Raw genomic sequence first — 23,367 nt, forward strand, 5'->3', positions numbered from 1 at the left:
GTGCTAGAACCACGGAACTCGGGAATGCCTAACACCTTCTCCCGGGTTAACAGAATTCCTTATCCGGATTTCTGGTACGCAGACTGTAATATGGAGTCATTCTTTTCCTCGATTCGGGATTAAAATTGGTGACTTGGGACACCCTAAATCTCCCAAGTGGCGACTCTAAAATAATTAAACCAATCCCGTTTCGATTGTCCTTTAATTGGGAAAAACTCCCTTGCACCCTCGCGGGTGCGGAAAAAGGAGGTGTGACAGTATGTGTCGTATATGAATCAACTAAACAAATATTTTTACAATTAAATATTGATCCAAGTTTGCTTTGTGAGGTATCCATATTTGCTTCACATGGTTTGACATACAAAAGAAATATACGAATAAATATTAGTATATCCTTATCGATTAAATATATTCATGAATTTGTTCAAGCATTTAATAAGGGAGATAATAATAAAAAAGATAAGGACATTTAGTAGAATTAAATACCATACATCTAAATAATACGATTAACACAGTGTAAAATTGCAATTGTGGAAGAAGAAAAAAAACTAATTTAAAAATTAATTTTACGAGCACACATTGTATAAAAGAGTAAACATTTACTTTAACAGAGGAAAATTGAACGAATTTTCCTTTCTGTTTTAACTCCAAAAGTCGATAGATGTGCAAACATTGCCATGAAGAGAGTTTGTTAAAGGTTCAATGGGACTACCTGAAATAAACAAATAAACTAATACGCTAGACCACCGCCATATATTAGCTTACTTTGCTACCACCACTTTAGCAAATAAGCAAATAAGCTCGTTTTTTGTTTACTGAGATTTCCTTCCTGAGCCTAATGTATGTATAGCTCGAGATTGAGGCGTAGTATTAGTAGCATCAGCAGCACTCGTAATTTCTCAACTGGAAATATTCAATCCATTTATTCTTTAATTTTGTAGACAAACTCAGCAGTTCAGTAGATCGGAAACATTAATTTGAATTAGAAAATATTAGAACACTCAATTGATTGTATAAAACAAATATTAGAACTCTATTTAATCAAAACGAACTAACGCTATTTCATAAATCAAATAATACTAACTGATACTAACGACTACTACTCATGTAAAGAACTATAATTACATGATGTTTATTCATTAACTACTACGAATAGGCAAAAATAAAAATTAAACTACTCAATCATCTTTAACCACGGATCCATCACCGATCAAGTGGTTTATTTTTCCATCAGGGTGCTCAAAAAAATTTGTCACATCCAAGTAGGTGATATCAAAATCATTATTAGAGACAAAATTGGCTTCAGGGTCTTTATTCTTTAGAGATTCTTGATAAAGCCCAACCAAATGTCTTGGTACACGATAAATATTTGCTCAATGCCCTTTTTCCACCTCAACGATAACATTCGGTTTCTAAACCATTTATCTTTGGCTTCTCATCTTTCCCTTTCCACTTTTGGTGGTTATTTTTCTTTGGGGGTGATTAACACCAGGAAAATTTCTTCCTTGTCTACGGCCACGGCCACGACCACGACCACGAATAGGGCCACGGCCTTTTCCATGCTTAGCATAATGGGAATACACCTCATCCACTTCAGGCAATGGTGTATACCCAGTGAGTCGATTTTCGTGATTTCTCAGTTGTAAACGTTTTTAAAGCATATCAGAGTCAGTGATAGTATCTCCACAAAGTTTCAATTTAGAAGTAATTCTGAACATCGCAGAATTATATTTAGAAATAGACTTAAAGTCTTGGAGCCTCAGATGAGCCCAATCATATCGTGCTTATGGAAGAGTGACCAACTTTAAGTTTTCATATCTTTTCTTTAAACCATTTCACAAAACAAGTGAATCTTTGGCTGTGAGATATTCTATTTTCAACACTTCATCAAGGTAATGGCTGATGTTAGGCTAGAAACTCGTATTTTAGCCATAGTGTTACATTCTAATTACTGCATTTTTACATATGTTTGAGCTCAAATGATAGTGAAATACACTTATTACGTGTTTTATGCCTTGCAGGAAGTGATCCTGAGCTCAAGAGTTAATTTGGAGCTAAATTGATCAATCCAGAGCATTGAAGTCTGAGTAAAAGGCCAATAAATTAAGTCGGGATCGTGTTCGAAGGTCGTGTACCAAGTCTGGATGTTAAAAGAGGACGAAATAAGTTCACTCTGAGAAAATTGCACTGTCGCGCCGCAAGGAGCGGCGCAACAGTTTAAAAGTGGACCTGAAAAGAAAAGTGAGAAGTTGTTGATAAAGGCCATTAGCGCGTCGCATGGTGCAGCACAGCAGTACAAATTTTACAGAGCCAAGTCCTAGTTCGCGCAGAAAAGGGTGTTTCGTCTGGGCCCGACCCTACTTGGTATAATTACATATAAAAACGCTATTTTGAGGACTTTTGACATATCTTAGACCTAGGAAGCCTATTTCGAAAGGGAGAAAACATTTGGAGCAATTTCCAGAGGAGATTAGCGTCGAATTCTTCATTCCTTCATCTTTGCTTTGTAATTTAATTATGCAAATTATTTGGGAAATTGTTACTATGAGTATGAGTAGCTAAATTCCTAATCTAAGGTTTTGATGGAACCTGTTGAGGGATGAACTTCTTGTTGCGTTAATATGGTTTGCCCAGTTTAATCTCTATTTGTTCAACTACGTTCTTGTTGTAGTTAATTGATAGGATCCTCAATTAGTTGTACCTATTTAATATGTATTATTCAGAAGAGAGTGCATATTTAGGTAGTTGTTGAACAATACCACTCCCAAAGTATATGAGGAAACAATAACTGAGGGTTTAAAGGTGGGATTAGGGATAACGAAACCTTGGGTGCGATCTAAGTGAGCTGTAATAAAAGCCAACTAGCGTAACTCGTCAGAGTGCATGTAGTAAATTGTTGTAATTACTCGGAAGAGAGTTACGGTAGTAAGAGTGCTCATGATCGATAGAGACAATTGGGCAAATCTATACGAAACATAACAACAAGGGATTCCATCAATAGGGAAAATCACAACCTTAGATCATTCTCTTATTTGTTTACAACTCAGTCATAGTTAGCTTTTAGTTTACTTAATTTTATTCAGTTATAGTTAGTAGAAATATCACCAAGTGTTATTCAAAATATATGGGAAGTTGATTACGGAGAATTTCGTGAGTCTGACAAAAGTAGTTGGTAGGTTAATTCCCTGTGGGATTCGACTCTGGGCTAAATACTCGGATTATATTTGCAACGACCGCTTGTCCTTTTTATAAGGCATAGTGGGTGTGACCAAATTTTGGCATCATTATCGGGGAGCTAACGGTGTTATCAATTACAGTTGAAAGAAATACAAAAATTCTTAGTGTAGTCTGTTCTCTTTATTTTCAATCCATACATTGAAATTTTAATGTTTACTAACTTCGTTGTACAGGTGCATGCCTAGAAACTCATCGAGAACTGGTGAAGTGTTAGAAGCATTATCATATCCCGAAAAAGTTTTCAAGGCCTTGAATTGGGCCAACCGGAAAAAAAAAACAACAACAATCAACTGAACAACCTGAACCAGACATGGCAGAGCTGGTAAACAATAGAAATAACAACGGGGATAATGTGGTAAACCCAGCTGCGCAGGTAGTGGTGCCTCTTGTGTCAAAGGCTCCTCTATATGATTGGGCGCAACCCACAATAGAGAATTTGGCCACAGCGATATTAGTCCCGCAGATACAGGTTGAATCTTTTCAAATAACAAATAACATGGTGCACTTGTTGCAAAACAAGGGACTATTTTCGGGGTCATACATTGAAGATCCTCAACAGCACTTGAAGAATTTCCTGTCAATCTGCAAAACTCAAAGGCAGCCCAACGTAATTCAGTAAGCAATAAAGCGGTTGTTGTTTCCATTCTCAATGACAGGAGCTGCCCAGACTTGGCTAAATTCACTCCCTATTAATTCCATCACAACTTGGGAGGAGTTAGTCAAGCAATTTGTGAATAAGTTTCATCCACCCAACAAGACTGCGCAGCAAACTAAAGAAATATTGAGTTTCAGACAGAAATCAATGGAAACATTGCAAGAAATATGGGAATGATTCAAAGGGATGTTGGTTATATGTCCGAACCACAGTATTCCAGAGCAGATGTTGGGGCAGCGGTTTTACATGGGTCTGACAGATAGCATGAAGGCTAATGTTGATGCTTCAGCTGGTGGAGCATTCTTGAGCAAATCATGGAGAGAAAACCAGATCCTGCTTGACAAGATGGCACAGAATTCGGGGTGGACAACCAGGAATGCACCTATCACTCCAGTAGTTCACTCAGTGGCCTTATATCCAGCCAACACTCTTGCTGAAAATATTGCCACCTTAATGACACAAATGAGCATACTCACTAGAAATGTGGAAGAGTCAGGGCAGAAGCAGCAGGTGCACATTGTATATACAACCAATGGGGGATTATGCACATCTTGCATTAGTCAGTCAATTGGTATCCAGTAGAATGCGGAAAGTGATCATCATTGTAGACATATAATTTTTTATACTCCCCAAGATTTTACACATTTTAGCATAAATATTTAGTTTAGGTTTAGTATCGCTCTCTTTACTTTATTTATCACAAAAATAAAAATTACAAAAAATATTTTCTCTTATTTAGCTAATTAATATTTTTATCTAGTTACTTTTAATTTATCTAATTACATAAAATTCAAAAATACAAAAATAGTTCCAGGAATATTATCTTAATTTTACAATAATTTTTTCATTTTTTATCTTTTAGTATGATATTTAAAAAAAATACCAAAAATAGGTTTGTTTTAACAGATAGTTTTATTTTTATAGTTATTTTAGTTTTATTTTTATAGTTATTTTATTTAAGTAGGATTAATTAGTAAATGGTGTAGTATCTTGGTCTTGTTCTAGAAGAAAGAGTACGAAATTTGGGGCTAATTTTGTTTGGTCTTAATTGAAAGGGCCCAATTTCAGATAGCCCAAAATATTGAGCTCATACTCATTTCCTATTTGACCTAACCTAATTCCTACCCCTATAAATAACCCCTAACTCCTAAAATAAAGGGACCTAGACTCTAACTCTAGGCAAAAATCGGCAGCTTACCCCAAAAAATAAAAAGATCCTATTTTCCTTCCAAAGCTTGAGAGCTGACCAAAAAAATCGAAAAGAAGAAGCTCAGCCACCTGACAAAATCAGTGGAAGGATAGAAGATCCAAATTCCTTAACCGTCGATAGCCTTGAAATCATACCAGTACATTCGGAAGTGCAAAACACCGTCCCTCATTCTCTATATACTTTCATCTGAATCTAAGACCTTCTCGATCATAGAGCACGAGAATTACGAAGTCAAGGTAGTCAATGACTGCTCTACTCAAAATTGTGATTTGCTTTCTCTTCTGACAACTACTGGCTATTCGAAATATTTGGCAGTAGTGCAGGCTAAGTATTTGATAATTGTTCTCACCGAGTTCTGCCCACTTCTCAAGAAATAGATGATAGAGACAGTCCATTTCTAGTTCGGGTGCCCGTTGCCGATTGAGGATCCGGTTTGTAATTTTGGTGTTTCGATCCAAGGATTGTTGTTTTGCTTAGCCCTATTGATTTGCAATTTTGAGCTTTGTTCATCAATAAAAGGTTCATTTCTCAATTTTTATTCTCATTTCATTGTGTTATGATAGCTTGGTGCGTGTGTTGGTCGATTTGTGATTCTACGTTGTTTGAGTAGCATGTCTTAGTTTTCCTTTAAATTGTTTAATTAATTTTATTTCGATTGTGATGCATGTAGTTTTGGGTTCTTGAACAAATGCTTTTAATTGGGTAGATAAAAAAATAAGAGTTGTTTTTTTCTTGGCAAGGAATAATAATGGGCCATCTTGAACCATAAGGAATCTGACCAAATAATAGATCATGTTAGCTAGCCTATTTGCTCACCAATAATATCCCGCCCATAAATTTGGCATCCGAACAATCTCAAAGATTAGGAAAATAATTTAAATGCGCTAGTTACTTTAGGCGCGTTATAATAAAATTATCATAGTTACGGTTACGGTTCTCATGACGTAGTTGTGATACGTAATCTCCAATTCGGGTGTGCATTTCATGTGACTGATCATAAAAACTTTTAATAATAATAAATTAAATATGTCGCGAATCGCGGGTGCATTTCATGTAGCACGGTTTGCAGTGTGTTCCAAACAGCAAGTGTATGACAATCGTAACTTGTTCAAGAAAAATTTCATAAATCCTAAAAAGCAGTTCTAAATAATTAAAAGCGTTATTAAGTTTAAAAATGCACAATAGGTCTAAAACATGTAATTAATTAATAATAGTTGAGAGACCGTACTAAAACCACGGAATCCGGGAATGCCTAACACCTTCTCCCGGGTTAATAGAATTCCTTACCCGGATTTCTATGTTCGCAGACCATAAATAAAAGTCAATTTTCCTCGATTTGAGATTTAAAAATAAACCGGTGACTTGGGACACCATATAATTATCCCAAGTGGCGACTCTGAACTAATAAATAATCCTAATTCGATTAATGTCACTTAAATTGGAAAAACTCTCTTACACCCATTTCGGGGTGTAAAAAGGAGGTGTGACAATCATCATTACCCTGAGAACATGAATTATGTGTCTAATTATGGGGGCAGAGATAGGGTGGTCAGAATTGGGGCCAACAGAATCAGCCATACAGGCCAGTCCAGCCACAACACAACAATGGAAATATGGGAGCTATGCGACCTCACGATAATGTGGCGCCCTACCAAAGGCCATAGGGGTACAACAACCAAAATCAGCAGTATGGTTATCATCCTCCTCAGCAACAACATGGTAGGAGACAGGAAGATGGGTTATCTAGACTCGAGGCAATGATGCAGCAGGTTATTAGGTCAAATGCAAAAATGAGTGAAAGAGTAGATGCACATGAATCAGCCATAAATAATATTGAAGTGCAAATGGGTCAGATCTCGATGTCTTTGAATAATCGTCCTCATGGGACATTGCCTGCAGACACTAAGGTAAATCTAAAAGATCAAGGCCCAAAGAAGCTGATGGCAGTGAGTCTACGTAATTGTAGAGACCTAGACTTGGAGCAAGAGAGGGCTTGAGAATGCAGACAGGCTGAGACACTTGTACCATTACCCATTGAGCTAGATGATTCAGCAAAACTGACAAAGGTGGCAGTACAGCCTGCCCAGGAAGAAATCAACACACAGATTGAGGCTGAGAAAGAAACTGAGACAGCCTAGGAACCGGTAGTTGAGGTGGTGTCTGACAAAGAGAAAACCCAAATCACTGGGAAGAAGAGACCGCCAGTACCATTCCCACAGAGGCTGGCCAAATACCAGAAAGATGAATAATATAAGAGATTCTTGGAGATGTTGAAACAAATTTAGGTAAATATTCCATTGGTTGATGCTTTGAAGGAGATGCCTGGTTATGCAAAAATGATGAAGGACTTGATGTCCCGAAATTTTGACTTCCAAGACTTGGCCACAGTGACTCTAACTCAGACCTGCAGTGCTGTGGTGACTAGACCAGTTGCTGAAAAGTTGTCTGATCCAGGGAGTTTCATAATTCCCTACATCATTGGTAATTTTGCCTTTGCCAAGGCACTCTGTGATTTGGGGGCTAGCATAAATCTTATTCCCCTGGCGATCTATAAGAGGTTGGGATTGGAAGAGCTAGACCTACATCTATGTTGTTGCAGCTGGATGACAGAACTATGAAAAGACCCCTACGTATTTTGGATGACATGTTGATACAGGTAGGAAATTTGTGTTCCCTGCAGATTTTGTGATTCTGTATTGTAGAGTGGATGAAGAAATTCCCATAATTTTGGGAAGGCTGTTCTTGGCCACAGAGTGAGCCCTCATTGATTGTGAAACTGGGGAGCTTAAGATGAGGTTGAACCATGAGGAGATAGCATTCAACGTGCAGAAATATATGAGGCGACCAAGTGAATTTGCCAATTGTTCTCTTATTGATGTCGTGGATGTAATCGTGGAAGAGGATGATGAGACATTGACTATTGAGGATCCTCTTGTTGCATGTCTTATGAATTTAGATGAGGTGAATGGAGAAGAATTGGCAGAATGGGTGTTGGCTCTTGTGGGCAAAGGCTTTTGGGAGAGATCACTTGAATTTGATCCCCTGCACTTAGAAAAAAGAGAAACTCCTCCAGCCAAGCCATCCATAGAAGAACCACCAAAGTTGGAATTGAAGCCACTGCCCGCTCATCTCAAGTAAGCATTCCTAGGACCTAACTCCACATTACTTATTATTATCTCGTCTAGTTTGTTAGATGTGCAGGCACAACAGCTTTTGCAGGTACTCAAGGAGTGCAAGCGTGCCATTGGGTGGACCATGGCAGACATTAAGGGAATCAGCCCGGCATATTGCATACATAAAATTCTGCTGGAAGAGGGGCACAAACCTTCTAGGGAACACCAAAGAAGGCTGAACCCCAACATGAAGGAAGTGGTGAAAAAGGAGATCATTAAGTGGTTAGATGCGGGAATCGTTTTTCCCATCTCTGACAGCAACTGGGTTAGCTTAGTGCAATGTATTCCTAAGAAGGGTGGTATGACAGTTGTAAAAAATGATAACAATGAACTGATCTCTACAAGAACCGTCACAGGCTGGAGAATTTGTATGGACTATAGGAAATTGAATCTGGCCACCCGGAAAGACCACTTCCCACTTTCCTTCATTGATCAAATGCTTGACAGACTGGCAGAGATATCCTACTTCTATTTTCTGGATGGGTACTCAGGGTACAACCAAATCTCTATTGCACCAGAGGATAGAGAGAAGACCTAGTTCACATGTCCATATGGGATTTATGCCTTCCAGAGGATGTTTTTTGGCCTATGGAATGCACCCGCCACATTCCAAAGGTGCATGATGGCCAGTTCACTGACATGGTTGAAGACATAATGGAGGTGTTCATGGATGATTTCTCAGTGGTAGGAAACTCATTCGATGAGTGCCTTACAAACCTGACCCGAGTGTTGAAAAGGTGTATCAAGACTAACCTTGTACTTAATTGGGAAAAGTGACATTTCATGGTACAAGAGGGTATAATCTTGGGGCACCTGGTATCAAGCAAGGGAATCGAGGTAGATCATGCTAAAGTTGATGTGATAGCAAAGCTGCCACCCCCCACATCTATCAAGGCAATCAGGAGCTTCCTCGTGCATGTCGGTTTCTACCGGAGATTCATCAAAGACTTCTCAAAAATTGCCAACCCTCTGTGTAAGTTGTTAGAAAAAGATCACCTTTTGTGTTTTCTAATGATTGCAGGGTAGCATTCGAGGAGTTGAAAAAGAGGCTAGTCACAGCACTTATCATTGTTTCCCCCGACTAGGAGCAACCATTCGAACTCATGTGTGACGCTAGTGACTATGCAGTGGGGGCAGTGCTAGGACAGCAGAAAGACAAGATAATGCACCCAATTTACTACGCCAGTAGAATGTTGAGTGGAGACCAGTTGAACTACACTATGACTGAAAAGGAGATGCTGGCTATGGTGTTCGCATTCGTCAAGTTCAGATCACCTTGATTGGATCTAAGGTAATTATATATACTGATCATGCTTCTCTTAGGTACTTGATTGAAAAGAAGGAGTCCAACCCGCGCCTGATTCGTTGGGTGCTGCTACTGCAAGAGTTCGACCTGGAGATTCGTGACCGTAAGGGTACGAAAAACTAGGTCGTTGATCATCTATCGTGACTTGAAGGAGCTGAAAACTCAGTTGAGGCAGAGGATATTTTGGAAACCTTTCCAGATGAGCAGTTATTCGCCACAAGCCTTGAGGAAGTGCCATGGTATGCATACATTGAAAATTACCTAGCAAGCGGTATAGTTCCCTATGACCTTTCCTTTATGCAAAAGAAAAAGTTTTACCGTGACTGCCGCATGTATTACTGGGATAAACCTTATCTGTTTAGAATTTGTGTTGACAATATGATCCGGAGGTGTGTCCCCGAGATAGAACAATCTTTTGTTTTGCAGGCATGTCATGCATCGGCATATGGCGGACATTTTGGAGGAGTCAGGATAATAGTAAAAGTTCTAGAAGCCGAGTTCTACTGGCCAATCATATTTAAGGATGCACATCAATGGGTGAAGGGTTGTGATGAATGTCAGCGAACCGAGAACATCTCCTATCACCATGAGATGCTTATGAACCCAATTCAAGAGGTTGAAGTGTTTGATGTATGGGGGATAAACTTCATAGGCCCCTTCGTCAGCTCCTTTGGCAATAAGTACATACTTGTTGTTGCTATAGATTACGTGTCCAAATGGGTGGAAACTACAGCACTCCCCACTAATGATGCAAGGGTGGTGGTGGGGTTTTTGAAGAAGAATATATTCACCCGTTTCGGGATCCTGAGAGCTATTATCAGTGATGAAGGCACTCACTTCTGCAATCGAGCCTTTGAGAAATTGCTAGCAAAGTATGATGTGCGCCACAAGGTGGCAACCCCATATCATCCTCAAACCAGTAGACAGGTCGAAGTGTCAAATAGAGAAATAAAGAGTGTGTTGACCAAGACTGTGAATGCCACAAGAACTGATTGGGCAAAAAAGCTAGATGATGCACTCTGGGCCTACAGAACCGCTTTCAAAACACCAATTGGTATGTCACCATACAAGTTGGTGTTCGGGAAGGCATGTCACTTTCTAGTAGAACTAGAACATAGAGCTTTGTGGGCAATGAAACAGCTAAATCTAGACATTGAGGTTGCGGGAACAAATAGAGTCACAAAATTGCATAAGCTAGATGAGTTCCGATTTCTTGCTTTCGAGAGCACGAGGTTGTACAAGGAGAGAATGAAGAGGTTGCACGACAAGAACATTGTTGAGCAAAATTTCAATCCCGGAGACATAGTGTTGCTTTATAACTCAAGATTAAGGTTATTTCCGGGTAAACTCAAGTCACGATGTTCCGGACCATTTCGGGTGGTCGAAGTGCTCCCTTCAGGTGCCATAGAGATTGTCTCATAGAAGGATTCTCACACATTTAGAGTCAATAGGCAAAGATTGAAACCATATGTGGGCATGGATGAAACCAAGGAAGTGTTAGTGATCCATCTGACTGAACCTCAGAGGTCAAGCGAGCCTTAAATGCGCTCATCTACGTCGTGTCGCGACGTTAAATCAGGCGTTTGTTGGGAGAAAACCCAATTTTTAAACTCACTAACCCATAATTATAGTTTAGTATTATTAGAATATAGGAGTTGTGATACTTGATTGGGCAGGTACAAGCATGAATTGGACATAAAATAAGTACATAATAGAGTCAGGGTGCAATCTGGAAGCTAAATGTCGAAAATAAAGTGAATTCTGTGAAAAATGGCCTACTGCGCCGCATGGGGTGTCGTGCCATGCATCGCACCAGGCCAAACGGGTCTGAGAAACCAAAGTGCATGGCTTCTGATAATTAACACTACTTCACCGCATGGGGCGCCGCACCCTGCGACGCGGCTGTGTAAATATTTTAAAAAAAAATATTTGTCTTAACCAGCCCGTTCACCAGAACCCCCTCCCCCCTCGCTTTATTTCTTTTCTCTGATTCTTCACAAAATAAATGACCCAGCCCTTTCCCCAAATCCCCCATTCTCTTTTCTTCTCAAATTTCTCTTCCACACACACCTCTCATCCTTTCCATTCATCCTCAAGGTAAGTTTCTCTACTCTCTTCTCTTTTCTTTGAGTAACTTATTGTAGTGAGTAGTATAGTTTAATCTGAACTAAACCCTATGTAATGTAGTGGTGCTAAAAAGTTTTTCAATTTATTTGCTTGTTTTGGCCATGATTGGTGCTAAATTTGTTGGGTTTCCATTGTGCTTATACTTGTGGAAGATTTTTATTATGTTTTGATGCTTATAAAAAAATTTAATGGTGAAGTAGGGTGGAGGTGCCTTAAAGGCCGAAAATTGGTGGAATATTTGTGCAAATTTGGAGCACTTTGTGCCCTTGTTACGTTGTGGTGGTGGTAGGATGGTTGATTGGTATGGTTGTGTAGTAATTTTGAAAGAATTAAAGTTGAAATTATGAGGTAACTTAGGTGAATGCCATGTGCTTGATTAAATGCCTCAATGACATAGAAAGTGACATTGTAGCTTAGTGGCGGATAATTGCTATGAGATAATGTGGTGCTAGGGGCTAATTGGAATATTCGATTCATGCTTTGTGCTTGTGTAGTGTCGTGTTGTACTTTAGGAAGTTTGTTAGTAGTGCATTAGTATAACTTCTTTTATTTCTCTTCTTAGTTACTAGATTAGCTTATTAATTTTATATGTTAAGCTAGCATACTCCGTGGTTTTGTGGTTGTACTATTATGTTGATGGTTGGGGGGATTGTTGATTGCTTCTGGCGCACTTCTATTGGGGTAGTCTGAGTCTCTGATATACATTTACTTGTGAATATGCTAATAACATAAGTATGGGGTGGTTATCCCGTTTGGGCTTGTTTTGGTTTTCGTGTTGTGGCTAATACTGTTCGTCTTGTGCAGGTATAATGTCTCATCGCCTGAGCAAATGATCTAACACTAGTTCTTCTGAGGTTGCTTCTAGTATCCGTTGTGGTGGTAGACGGGCACCTCCCCTCGTCCCGGTAGAGGAGGAAGAGGAGCGCATTGACCCTGATGCGGATGAGGTGCCAGCATGCAAATATGGTATACGGGTTGTCCCCGCCCATGCTCAACACTGGTTTCAGACATTTGTCCTGTCGGTCAACCTGGACCCTGAGGTTGCTATTGACGATGTGAAGTTGGTCCGTAAATATGGTGAAATTTACAACAACATTCGGACTTTGGGTTTCGACAGTCTATTCCGTCCGGGTGATGCGGTGAATGTGAACCTAGTCAAAGAGTTTTATGCTAACTGGCAACCTGAAGCCAGCCTAGATGTGGTTTATGAAGCACAGGTAAGGGGTAAAGTGATTCTATTCTCCTCCCGGATGATCAATCGGATTATGGGATTCATAGAGCATTCCCACAAGCTCTTTCAAAGGTTTCTCTATCGGCCAGACTATCTGGCTATCCGCCGCCTATTATGTGGTGCTGACTCTTCTGCCGCTTGGACACGGGATGCGAATGAATTCCACAAGGTCATGAAGAAGGCAACATTCCAGCGGCCAGCCAGGGTTGTTTTGCGGTTGATTAATGCCAAGATCACGCCCACTCAAAGTGACACTGATGTCCCCCGACTGAAAGTGTGTTTGATCTATGCCATGTTGACCCGGATGCAGTTCGATCTTGGTAAAATCATGCTTGAGCATATGGCTAAAGTGCGACCACTTGGGGCTCACCGTCCACATTACCCGAGTATGATCACTCGATTGTTGCGAGCGCACCGAGGAGGAGGAGTACCACTATGACTGGACTATTCCAGTGGCTTACCCTATTAGGGCCTATGATGTTACGTCAGTGATAGAACCCCTTACTACTGCTGTTAATTCGGACCAGAGGATGGCCCGCGTTGAGGAGACACTACAACTACTGTTTGCTGACTTGGCCTTCGTGCTGCTCAGGGGGAGGCCGACTTGGAAGAGTTGTAGCAAGATCACCCCCTTTATAATATCACTCAGTAATGGTTGGGGTTGGCGAGAGGAGGACATCTACCACCCGATGAAGATGTGAACTCCATTCCCTCAGATGATGAGGAGTATTTGCGCACCTTCGAGGGTTCTGATGATTAGGCCTTGGGCCTCAGGGAGTCACCTTCTTTTCACTCTTGATTTGTCTGTTTTGCATTAGGGACAATGCAGTTTCTTAAGTGTGGGGTGGGGTGCTCCTATTTCATTGTACTTGTTGTTGATTTTTTTGCCAATTATTTTTGTTTGATTTGTTTTTGCTTTCATAGATATTGTGGTCTGTAAACTATAATTCTGAATTCTATTGGTCTATAATAGCTAGTAATTAAGTGTTTAGTCGACTCTTTCCGGCGATACATTTCGTCGACTGGTTTCTTGAGGGAGATGAGTCGAAAGAAATATATTATGTATGTATGTGTGTGTGTGTGTGTGAAAATCCAAAAATATGTCTTTTATTTTATTTTCTTTTTAGGTAGTATAACAATTACCCCTTGGTTTTTCTTTGTGTTGCAGTTCTTTTCCAAGGGTTTTGCTTGAACCGGTTCTAGTTAGATCTTTTTATTTTTAGGAATTAAGAATCTTTAGTCAAGAAGCTAATATAAATGATCAATTTACCTTAACTACATATGCCTTGAGAGTGGTAAGTGCCTTAGTTGTGACACCTAGGCTCAATTCTTGACTCTTAAATAAGTGCCCTAAATCGTATGATTAAAAATGTGCTTAACTGCTTTGACTGGAGTATCTTGATTAGTCCAATCCTGAGTGAGTTATGTGCCATATGTGTGTAAGGTTTTGTGTTATTCTGTGCGTGGCATTTGATGCCTAGAACTTGCCCTGTGTATTTGCAAAGCGAAATAGTAGTTTTGTTCAATTTTGGAAGTGGCATAGGCGTTTCTTTGTTGAGCCATATATACATATTTTACCCGCCTAATTGATGTATCGTAGTTAACCCCTTTGAGCCTGTAATCCTGTTTCTTTGGCAACCATATTACAAGCCTTACCCAATTGTTTGAATTAACCATCTATTTGAACCTTTTCACCTCTCATGAGCACTTGAATTGTATGAACTTTGTAAAAGTTAAAGTGTGGGATGGGTTTGTCTTTTGAGTGGAACTAATGGAATAGGGAGAAAGGTGCATTGTGTTGAAAATAAAAAAAAAGTAAGAGCCGCTTGAATTGAAAAAGAAAGAAAAGAAAAAAAATAGTTGTATTGTAGTGAAAATAATATATATATATATATATATATATATATATATATATTCTTTGATAGTGGTGGCTCTTGACGTAATTGTGCTTAAAGACGTAGGGAGTTAATATATATTAATGTGAAGGTGGAGTTATGGGTTGACATAAGTATGGGCTTTAATGTTAAACTGTATGTATTAAAGTGCTTAGGGAGGTGTAGTCACTCTTATATCTAAATGTATCCTACCCGTCTCGCAGCCTACATTACGACCAATTAAAGTCATACTTGATCCTAGATTGAATGAGCTCGATTAGTAGAGTAGTACACTACGGGCAAGCCTATGGTGCATCTTTTGTGGCATATGAATATTATTTTTGAGAGTGAGTGAATTCTTTCTATTCTGAGTTCCTAAGTATTTTTAAATGTTATTCTGTGGAACTACTCTCTTTTGTTGTGTGAGGGCACTTGATTCATGAAGGAAAGGTAATGTCATTGACCTCTATGTTAGAGTAAGTGGGCGAGTGACTAATGCATGGTACTTTTGAGTCGAATCTTGAGGGTGGGATGTTATGATAAGGTGCTCAGTCTACTTTAATTATTCTTGGCATGATATATCAGGGAGGTTGTTTGATGAAAGGTTATCCCTAGTTGTAGTGTAGTTCAAATGCTCGAGGTCGAGCAATTGTCTAAGTGTGGGGTATTGATGTTAGACTAGAAATCCGTGTTTTAGCCATAGTATTACATTCCAATTATTGCATTTTTACATATGTTTGAGCTCAAATGATAGTGAATTACACTTAGTACGTGTTTTATGCCTTGCAGGAAGTGATCCTGGGCTCAAGAGTTAATTTTGAGCTAAATTGATCAATCCGGAGCTTTGAAGTCTGAGTAAAAGGCCAATACATTAAGCCGGAATAGTGTTCGGAGGTCGTGTACCAAATCTGGATGTTAAAAGAGGACGAAATAAGTTCACTCTGAGGAAATTGCACTGTCGTGCCGCATGGGGCGCCGCATGGCGCGGTGCAATAGTACAAAAGTGGGCCTGACAAGAAAAGTGAGAAGCAGCTGATAAAGGCCATTAGCATGCCGGTACAAATTTTACAGAGCCAAGCCCTAGTTCGCGCAGGAAAGGGTGTTTCATCTGGGCCCGACCCTACTTGGTATAAATACATATAAAAATGCTATTTTGAGAACTTTTGACATATCTTAGACCTAGGGAGCCTATTTCGGAAGGGAGAAAACGTTTGGAGCAATTTTCGGAGGAGATTAGCGTCGAATTCTTCATTCCTTCATCTTTGCTTTGTAATTTAATTATGCAAATTATTTGGAAAATTATTACTATGAGTATGAGTAGCTAAATTCCTAATCTAAGGTTTTGATGGAACCTGTTGAGGGATGAACTTTTTGTGGCGTTAATATAGTTTGCGCAGTTTAATCTCTATTTGTTCAACTACGTTCTTGTTGTAGTTAATTGATAAGATCCTCAATTAGTTGTGCCTATTTAATATTTATTACTCGGAAGAGAGTGCATATTTAGGTAGTTGTTAAACAACACCACTCCCAAAGTATATGAGGAATCAATAACTGAGGGTTTAAAGGTGGGATTAGGGATAACGAAACTTTGGGTGCGATCTAAGTGAGCTGTAATAAAAGCCAGCTAGCGTAACTCGAGAGAGTGCGTCTAGTAAATTGTCATAATTACTCAGGAGAGAGTTACGGTAGTAAGAGTGCCCATGATCGATAGAGACGATTGGGCAAATCTATACGAAACATAACAGTAAGGGATTCCATCAATAGGGGAAATCACAACCTTAGATCCTTCTCTTATTTGTTTACAACTCAGTCATAGTTAGCTTTTAGTTTACTTAATTTTATTCAATTATAGTTAGTAGAAATATCACCAAGTGTTATTCAAAATATCTAGGAAGTTGATTACGGAGAATTTCGTGAGTCTGACAAAAGTACTTGGTAGGTTAATTCCCTGTGGGATTCGACTCTAGGCTAAATACCCGGGTTATATTTGCAACGACCACTTGTCCTTTTTATAAGGAATAGTGGGCGTGACCAATGGCGCAAGAAAATCAAGGCCTTAGCACAGTCTTGGATAGATGCTTTATTTTTATCTTTAATGGCGTTTCCAAGATACATTGCATCTAAATGGATTTCAGCATCCAACACCCATGTCATATAGTTCTTGCCCGAAATTTCAAGGGCAGTGAACTTTCTTTTCATATTGTCAGTCATAATTAAAAAGAGGAGAAAAGTTATACCTTAATCTTCTCAAAGAGCTTTTGAGATGGTAGAATCTCGTGCTGATAACGTGTAATGAAACAATAAAAGAAGAAGAACAATATTGCAGAGAAAGCGAGATTAATTCTTATTGAATTTTGGGATGATTTATAATGGACTAAGACCCCTCTTGATAGGGGGAAAATGACTTAGCCACAACGTAAAACTCTCTACAAGATAGACATTCACTTTAATTACAATTATATTCATAACATATAAGAATATTTAACTTGGAACACAGTCCGTTCATCCAGTTAATATTGTATATTAACTCGAAATTTATATAGGAACCCATAAACCTAAAATCCTGAATCCGCCCCTGACCAAGGTGCACTTGTTCACTACCCAAAGTAGTAACTAGGCCTTGACTACCTTTTAGTTGCCTTCTACTCCTAAGTTTTGCTCATTTCATTAGTTAGTTATCATCATAGAAGAAGAAAAAGGATCCTTTTACTAAAGACTCAGCAGTGCATTTGTATTATATTGGGTCTCCAGGACAGAATGTTTGGGCTGATCTTTCACTCTGACTAGGACGTCTGTAAAACTCAAAAGTGATTCATTAAGCTTTGGTTTTTAGTTACAGACGCAAAGTAACAAGAAACTTCTCCAATTAACACAGAGAAAATGACTGTTGATCCCGTTTATTTTTTCCTAAAATTATATGCTATTGTAATAATTCTGAGGATATTAAACATGCATCATTATGATATCACGTATTTTCGTCATCTAATGTCTATAACATAATTTCGTTTAAACTTGTTTTTTAGTTTTTTTACTTAATTGCCTTGGACGAAGGGCAAAACTAAGAAAGCTTCTACTGATAATAGCTGGACCTGAATGCAAAAACAGATAAAAGGGCCTACACAGCTTGGGCCACAATAAATCTTCTGCACATGTGGGATTTTGGAAACCCAAACGATTTGGTAGACATTACATAATTTTGTGTATTTAGTATATTCATGTATACTTGTATGTGAGATATATGCGTGACATATGTTTGATACATGTATATTAGAAAAAAAATTTAAACTTGATTTTACTATGAATTTTGACACCAAACCAGTCCAAATCACCTTCAATCTTGCTCAAATTTTATGTATCGCCTCCTCTATGTGTTTTCAACGAATTCCAACCACGTTCATTGAAATAAAATCATTTTTTCTTAATTTTTTTAATATTTTACATTATTAGTAATAAATTTTGACTTCAAACTACTGTAACTTAAATAAGTTAGTAGTGCATGTAACGATCCAAAACATAGACTATAAAAGAAACTAATTATATCAAGATAATAGGTCCATTTCTGTAGAACTTTGTCGTGTGACCTTGCAAAGCCTTACACGTGTGATTGTTACGTATTCTCGTTTAAAATTTTCGATACATACGTACTACAGCTTATCTTCGGCATGCATTACCTCAACCACCTCAAAAGTCAATTTTTCTGATTTCCACCATGAAACTAAACAACTAATCTAAGCATATCTATTGTTAAAAAGAAAATCGATACATACATTATTGGTCTACTTACTTCAAAGATTATAATATTCTGATGATTAAGGTGATAATAATATGTATATTATGGGATTTAATTTCTTATATCAAAATTAATTTCTTATGCAGCCAACCAAATCAACACTAAACGTGATTAAAATGTAGATAGTATGTTGACCGTCAAACTTGTTTTACACTTTGGTTTTTGTCAATCTCGAGAAGATTGACATCTTTTTAACTTTAAAAATTAGTTAGCTTTTATATATTTAACTAATAAATATATCCGCGCTTAGCCGCGGTAAAAAAAAGAATAATGAAAACACAAAATTATTATTTTTTCTAGTTGAGATAGAAGAGATTAATTTCTTTTTGTATATAATTATAAAATTAGTTTTATGTGACAATTTTAAATCTTTTCATCAGATTTTTTTTCTCATAGTTGTTCTTTTTATGAACGTGTCAAACATAGAATCTTCAATGTCATGTCGTATAATTATAATTATAAAATTAATTTTGCAAGTTCGATTGAGATAGGAGAGATTAAAAAATTTAAAGTGCATGTGTATAAAACTATAGTTATATCACTAACATAAATTTTTTTCTTAGAGCTGCCTTCTCATAGTTGTTCTTATTATGTACATGTCAAATACAGAATCTTCAATTTTATGATGTATACTTATAACTATTATTATCATCATTCTTTCATTTTAAGAAAAATGTCCATTGCATGTAATTCTTTTTCAATATTTAATACTTGTTATCAATACCCAAGAACCTCATTGGTGGAAATGAAGGGTTTGGATTGCAAGCTTAATTAATTTTTGTCTTGATGTAAGGAAAGAAAATTAAATAATTAATTAAGAAAATTAATAATAATTTGCATTATCATTTACTTAAATAGGAAGATATATTGTGTTATATTGAAAAAACTAATATCACAACTTACATGATTCAATTTGAAAGATTAACTACAAATAAATAAAAAATAAAAAATTAAAGAGAAATAAGAACATACAAACATGCTTAAGAAAAAGTAGATAAAAAACATACAATAAGTCTCTCTCTCTGAGAGCGAATCAAACTGAAACAAAAAACAAAGTAGATCAAGATCTCAAAAGAGGAAAAATAAAAGAGAAATAAGAACTTACAACTTGCTTAAGAGAAAGTACTTACATAATGTTAACCCGCTGTGCTTATTTGGATTATGTCACCTGATCATAGGCAACACAAATGAACACCATTAAATTAGTGAAGATTTTACAACATTCAGATCTTTTTTAAATATCTATGCCATAACACAATGTATTTTGTACCTGAGGAACAACAGGAGCAACAACTGAACTAAACATTAAGGAAAAAAATTAAGATATTCTACTAAGGAAAACTCAAAATGAATAAAATGTAAGTATTCATAATCTTATGTACGTATAATATTAGTTAGTAGTATAAAACAAAAAGGAGTGTGGCAGTGGATTCCCTCGTTCTTCTTCCTTCCCCATGCATGTTAGTTTCTCTTCTCTGCCTATTCCTATCTAATATCTAAAGTGAGAAAACTTATGTTTTAGAGATACTCACAATTCAAGATATGTGAAAAATTTATTGAAAATCATTAGTGCGGTGAATTGGTAGAAAAGGGAATATGAATAGATTAGATAATGAAACCGTGTTTTAATTAGTTAAATGAAACGTTAGAATAATAAATAGTACTCCCTCCGATCCAAAGTAAGTGATTTTTTGGTTGTTTTCACACATATTAAGAAATTCACCTTTTAACATTAATTAGCAGTGAAATTGACCATATTAACATTTATTGTCTCTTCACATAAATACTCCTTACTCATACTCAAACATTAATTACTCCAAGGGCAATGTAGGAAAAAATAATTAATTCATTTGTGAAATCTGGAAAAATCACGTATTTTGGACCACAAAAAAAAGCCAAAAAATCACTTATTTTGGACCGGAGGGAGTATTAGATTAGTAGATGAATCAGTGCTTGCAATTGTGAAATGGTGGAGTAATAATTATTAGACTTTAATTTTTACAATAGCATAAATAAGGAAAAAGCAACAAAAAAAAAGCCAAAAAAAGGAGAAAAAAGATAAATACAAAGCCTAGCATTTGAGACATGCCACATCATCCTTTTCATTCCCACAATTTTATATATATATATATATATATATATATATATATATATATATATATATAAATAGATAGATAGATACCATTGACACGACTAAATGTAGAGACCATTTGATATTAAATCAAACAGCTCAGTAGTAAGAGCATTTTTTATATTTTAAATATATTTAATTTAACTTATATATAAAGGTTCAATAATCGTCACTCACTGACACACCAAAAACAAGTAAGAATATGTATATTTCTTTTTTATAATTAGTAAAAAGAAATAGATAATTAATCCATCTGAACATTATAATTAATTTGCCACAAATTTATATAGTTAAAATTTAGACTTAGTATTTTATTATGACTTGTTTAAACCATTATTCTTCAAGAGTTGTGAAGTGCTTACATACTATTAGTGGTTGCAAAATGGTTAAAAGAAAATAATTATTTATTAATATTAGTATTCACTAAAAATGGATTATATAATAAACTTTTTAAAAACGGGTCAAATATGGATAAGAACCATATTATCCATTTAAAAAATAGATAATCAGTGGGTTTAACTTTTACATTTGTAAAGCCTTAAATTGGGGGTTCCTCAAGTTTGGGAGACTATGAATTCTCCCAAAAGTACTCATATTCAAAAAGTTTCATGGATAATATGAATATCCATATTATTCGTCTGTTAACCTATTTTTTTATATGGTCGGGTGAGATAAATTATCCATTTGTGCATTACTCATCTCTGACCCCTCATATATATTCGACCCGACCCCTATTTGCCACCATACATACAATGGATGTATCGAATAAAACAAAAAAAAAATTACGATCTACGTCTTCTAAATATAGTAATTAAGTTTTATTTTATTACTTAAGCATTGTTACTTACTATTACTATATTATTAAGTATCATTTTAATTTATTACTTAAATTTGTCATATTAACATAATTTGGTGCATGAATTATCTAATAGTAATATTTTTCTGTCAGTACTACGTATTAATTATTTATCTACCGTCGTCTTTATCTCCAGTAGCCTATATAATCTGAAACAACGCACTGAAGAGAAAGAGAGTAAAACAAAGGAAATTTTAGTTCGGAAGAAGGTTTAAAGGAAAAGTACGTGTTGCAATACGTATATATCAGAAATGCAAGCGAGTCCGATGTTGTCCCTCAAGTCTCCGAGTTATAATTCCAACACCAATCTCACTGAAATTGCTGCTAGAGTTATCAAAGAATTCAACGCTGAAGATGAAACAGATTCCGACTTTTTCTTCAATCATGAGACATTCAGCTGTGCAGTACAGAATTTGAATGAGAAAGCTGAAGTACTGGAAAAAGAAGAGAACGGTGATGATGATTTTGAGTTTGCTTTTGTTAATACAGAATCTGAACTTTCACCTATTTCTGCTGATGAAATCTTCTGCAACGGTCAGATCCGTCCAATTTTTAACACAGATTTATTCTCACACGATGTTCCATTCAAAAATGAAAAGGTTTCGGCTCCGACGGCGTCAATTCGACTTCCGTTAAGGAAGCTTTTCATTGCGGAGCGTGAAACTACGCCGTCGGAAGCCGACAACTTAGAAAGCATTCCTCCGGGAACTTACTGCGTGTGGAGGCCGAGAGCGGCGGAAGATTCTCCAACTGGACAGTGTAAGAAGAGCAACTCCACCGGCTCCTCCTCTAAGCGGTGGAAGTTACGGGACTTCCTTCACCGGAGTAACAGCGACGGTAAAGATACTTTCGTGTTTTTGACGACTCCGTTTAATAAGAAGAGAGAAGAGAAAGCAGAGAATACGACGGCTGGCTCTGCTAAAACCGCAGGAAAAGTTGCCGGAGTTCCCGTCGGTGAAGGTTTTCCGGCGGTGCGTTGCCCGAAGAACGGAGGTGATATTAGACGGAAGTCGTACTTGCCATACAGGCAAGATTTGGTAACGTGAATGGGTTGAATAGGAGTTTACCGCCTTTCCGAGGTTAATAACCGCGGATATATGGAATATTCATTCATCATTATTACTTATAAAACAGTTAAGCTTTTAACTATGGGTAGTAAATTGGTGATTAATAAGCATGTGTAAATATCTGTATAAAGTTTTCTACTCTTTGTTATCTATGCCTATGTATAATCAGGTTATATCGCAAATAGTGATTTAAGCATGTGTAAATAAATATCTTTACAGCTTTGGATATTTAATTTTTCATCTTGATGTTTACAGATCAAATCAGTAATTAGATACAAAGTACCGACGATAATTGATCTGATATGAAAATGGTATGTGCATCATGTACAATTGCAACCATGTATTGCTCCAATATCTATAGTCTGAACTGAAAGCAGCGTCAGCAGGCACTAGCAAATAATTTCTTTAGTGTTTACACTTTAGAGGTGTCAATTTTGGCATCCTCCTCTGCATTTTATTTACCAATATAATGCATTATCAATTGTTAGTTGATCACTTGACATGAGTGTACTACTAACCCGTCAGGAAATTAAAGGTAGTCTCTAATACCATATTTAATAGATCAATAAAACAACCAAAGATATACGTTACATCTTTTCTGTTTGTTATCTTCACAACTCACAAGGGAAATCTTTTGAGATATATATTGGCTATGATTCGCAACATAAGTTACATAACGAGTTGTTGACTTAATTCTCTTCGTGCCTAAT

The 23,367-nt window shown here is 37.0% G+C and overlaps 2 protein-coding genes across 2 annotated transcripts; both read left to right on the forward strand.

The window, feature by feature from the left end:
• The first annotated feature begins 7,892 nt into the window (after positions 1–7,892).
• On the forward strand, positions 7,893–8,813 carry LOC138870910 (uncharacterized). The gene is made up of 2 exons (XM_070148752.1): positions 7,893–8,236; positions 8,288–8,813. The coding sequence occupies exons 1-2, from the start codon at positions 7,893–7,895 to the stop codon at positions 8,811–8,813; spliced, it is 870 nt and encodes a 289-aa protein (XP_070004853.1).
• Positions 8,814–21,841: 13,028 nt separating this feature from the next.
• On the forward strand, positions 21,842–22,636 carry LOC104241666 (uncharacterized). The gene has a single exon (XM_009796610.2). It carries the CDS (start codon positions 21,842–21,844, stop codon positions 22,634–22,636), a length of 795 nt encoding a protein of 264 aa, XP_009794912.1.
• The last annotated feature ends 731 nt before the right edge of the window (positions 22,637–23,367 follow it).

Source organism: Nicotiana sylvestris, chromosome 6, assembly GCF_000393655.2.
Source record: "Nicotiana sylvestris chromosome 6, ASM39365v2, whole genome shotgun sequence".
NCBI lineage: Eukaryota > Viridiplantae > Streptophyta > Magnoliopsida > Solanales > Solanaceae > Nicotiana > Nicotiana sylvestris.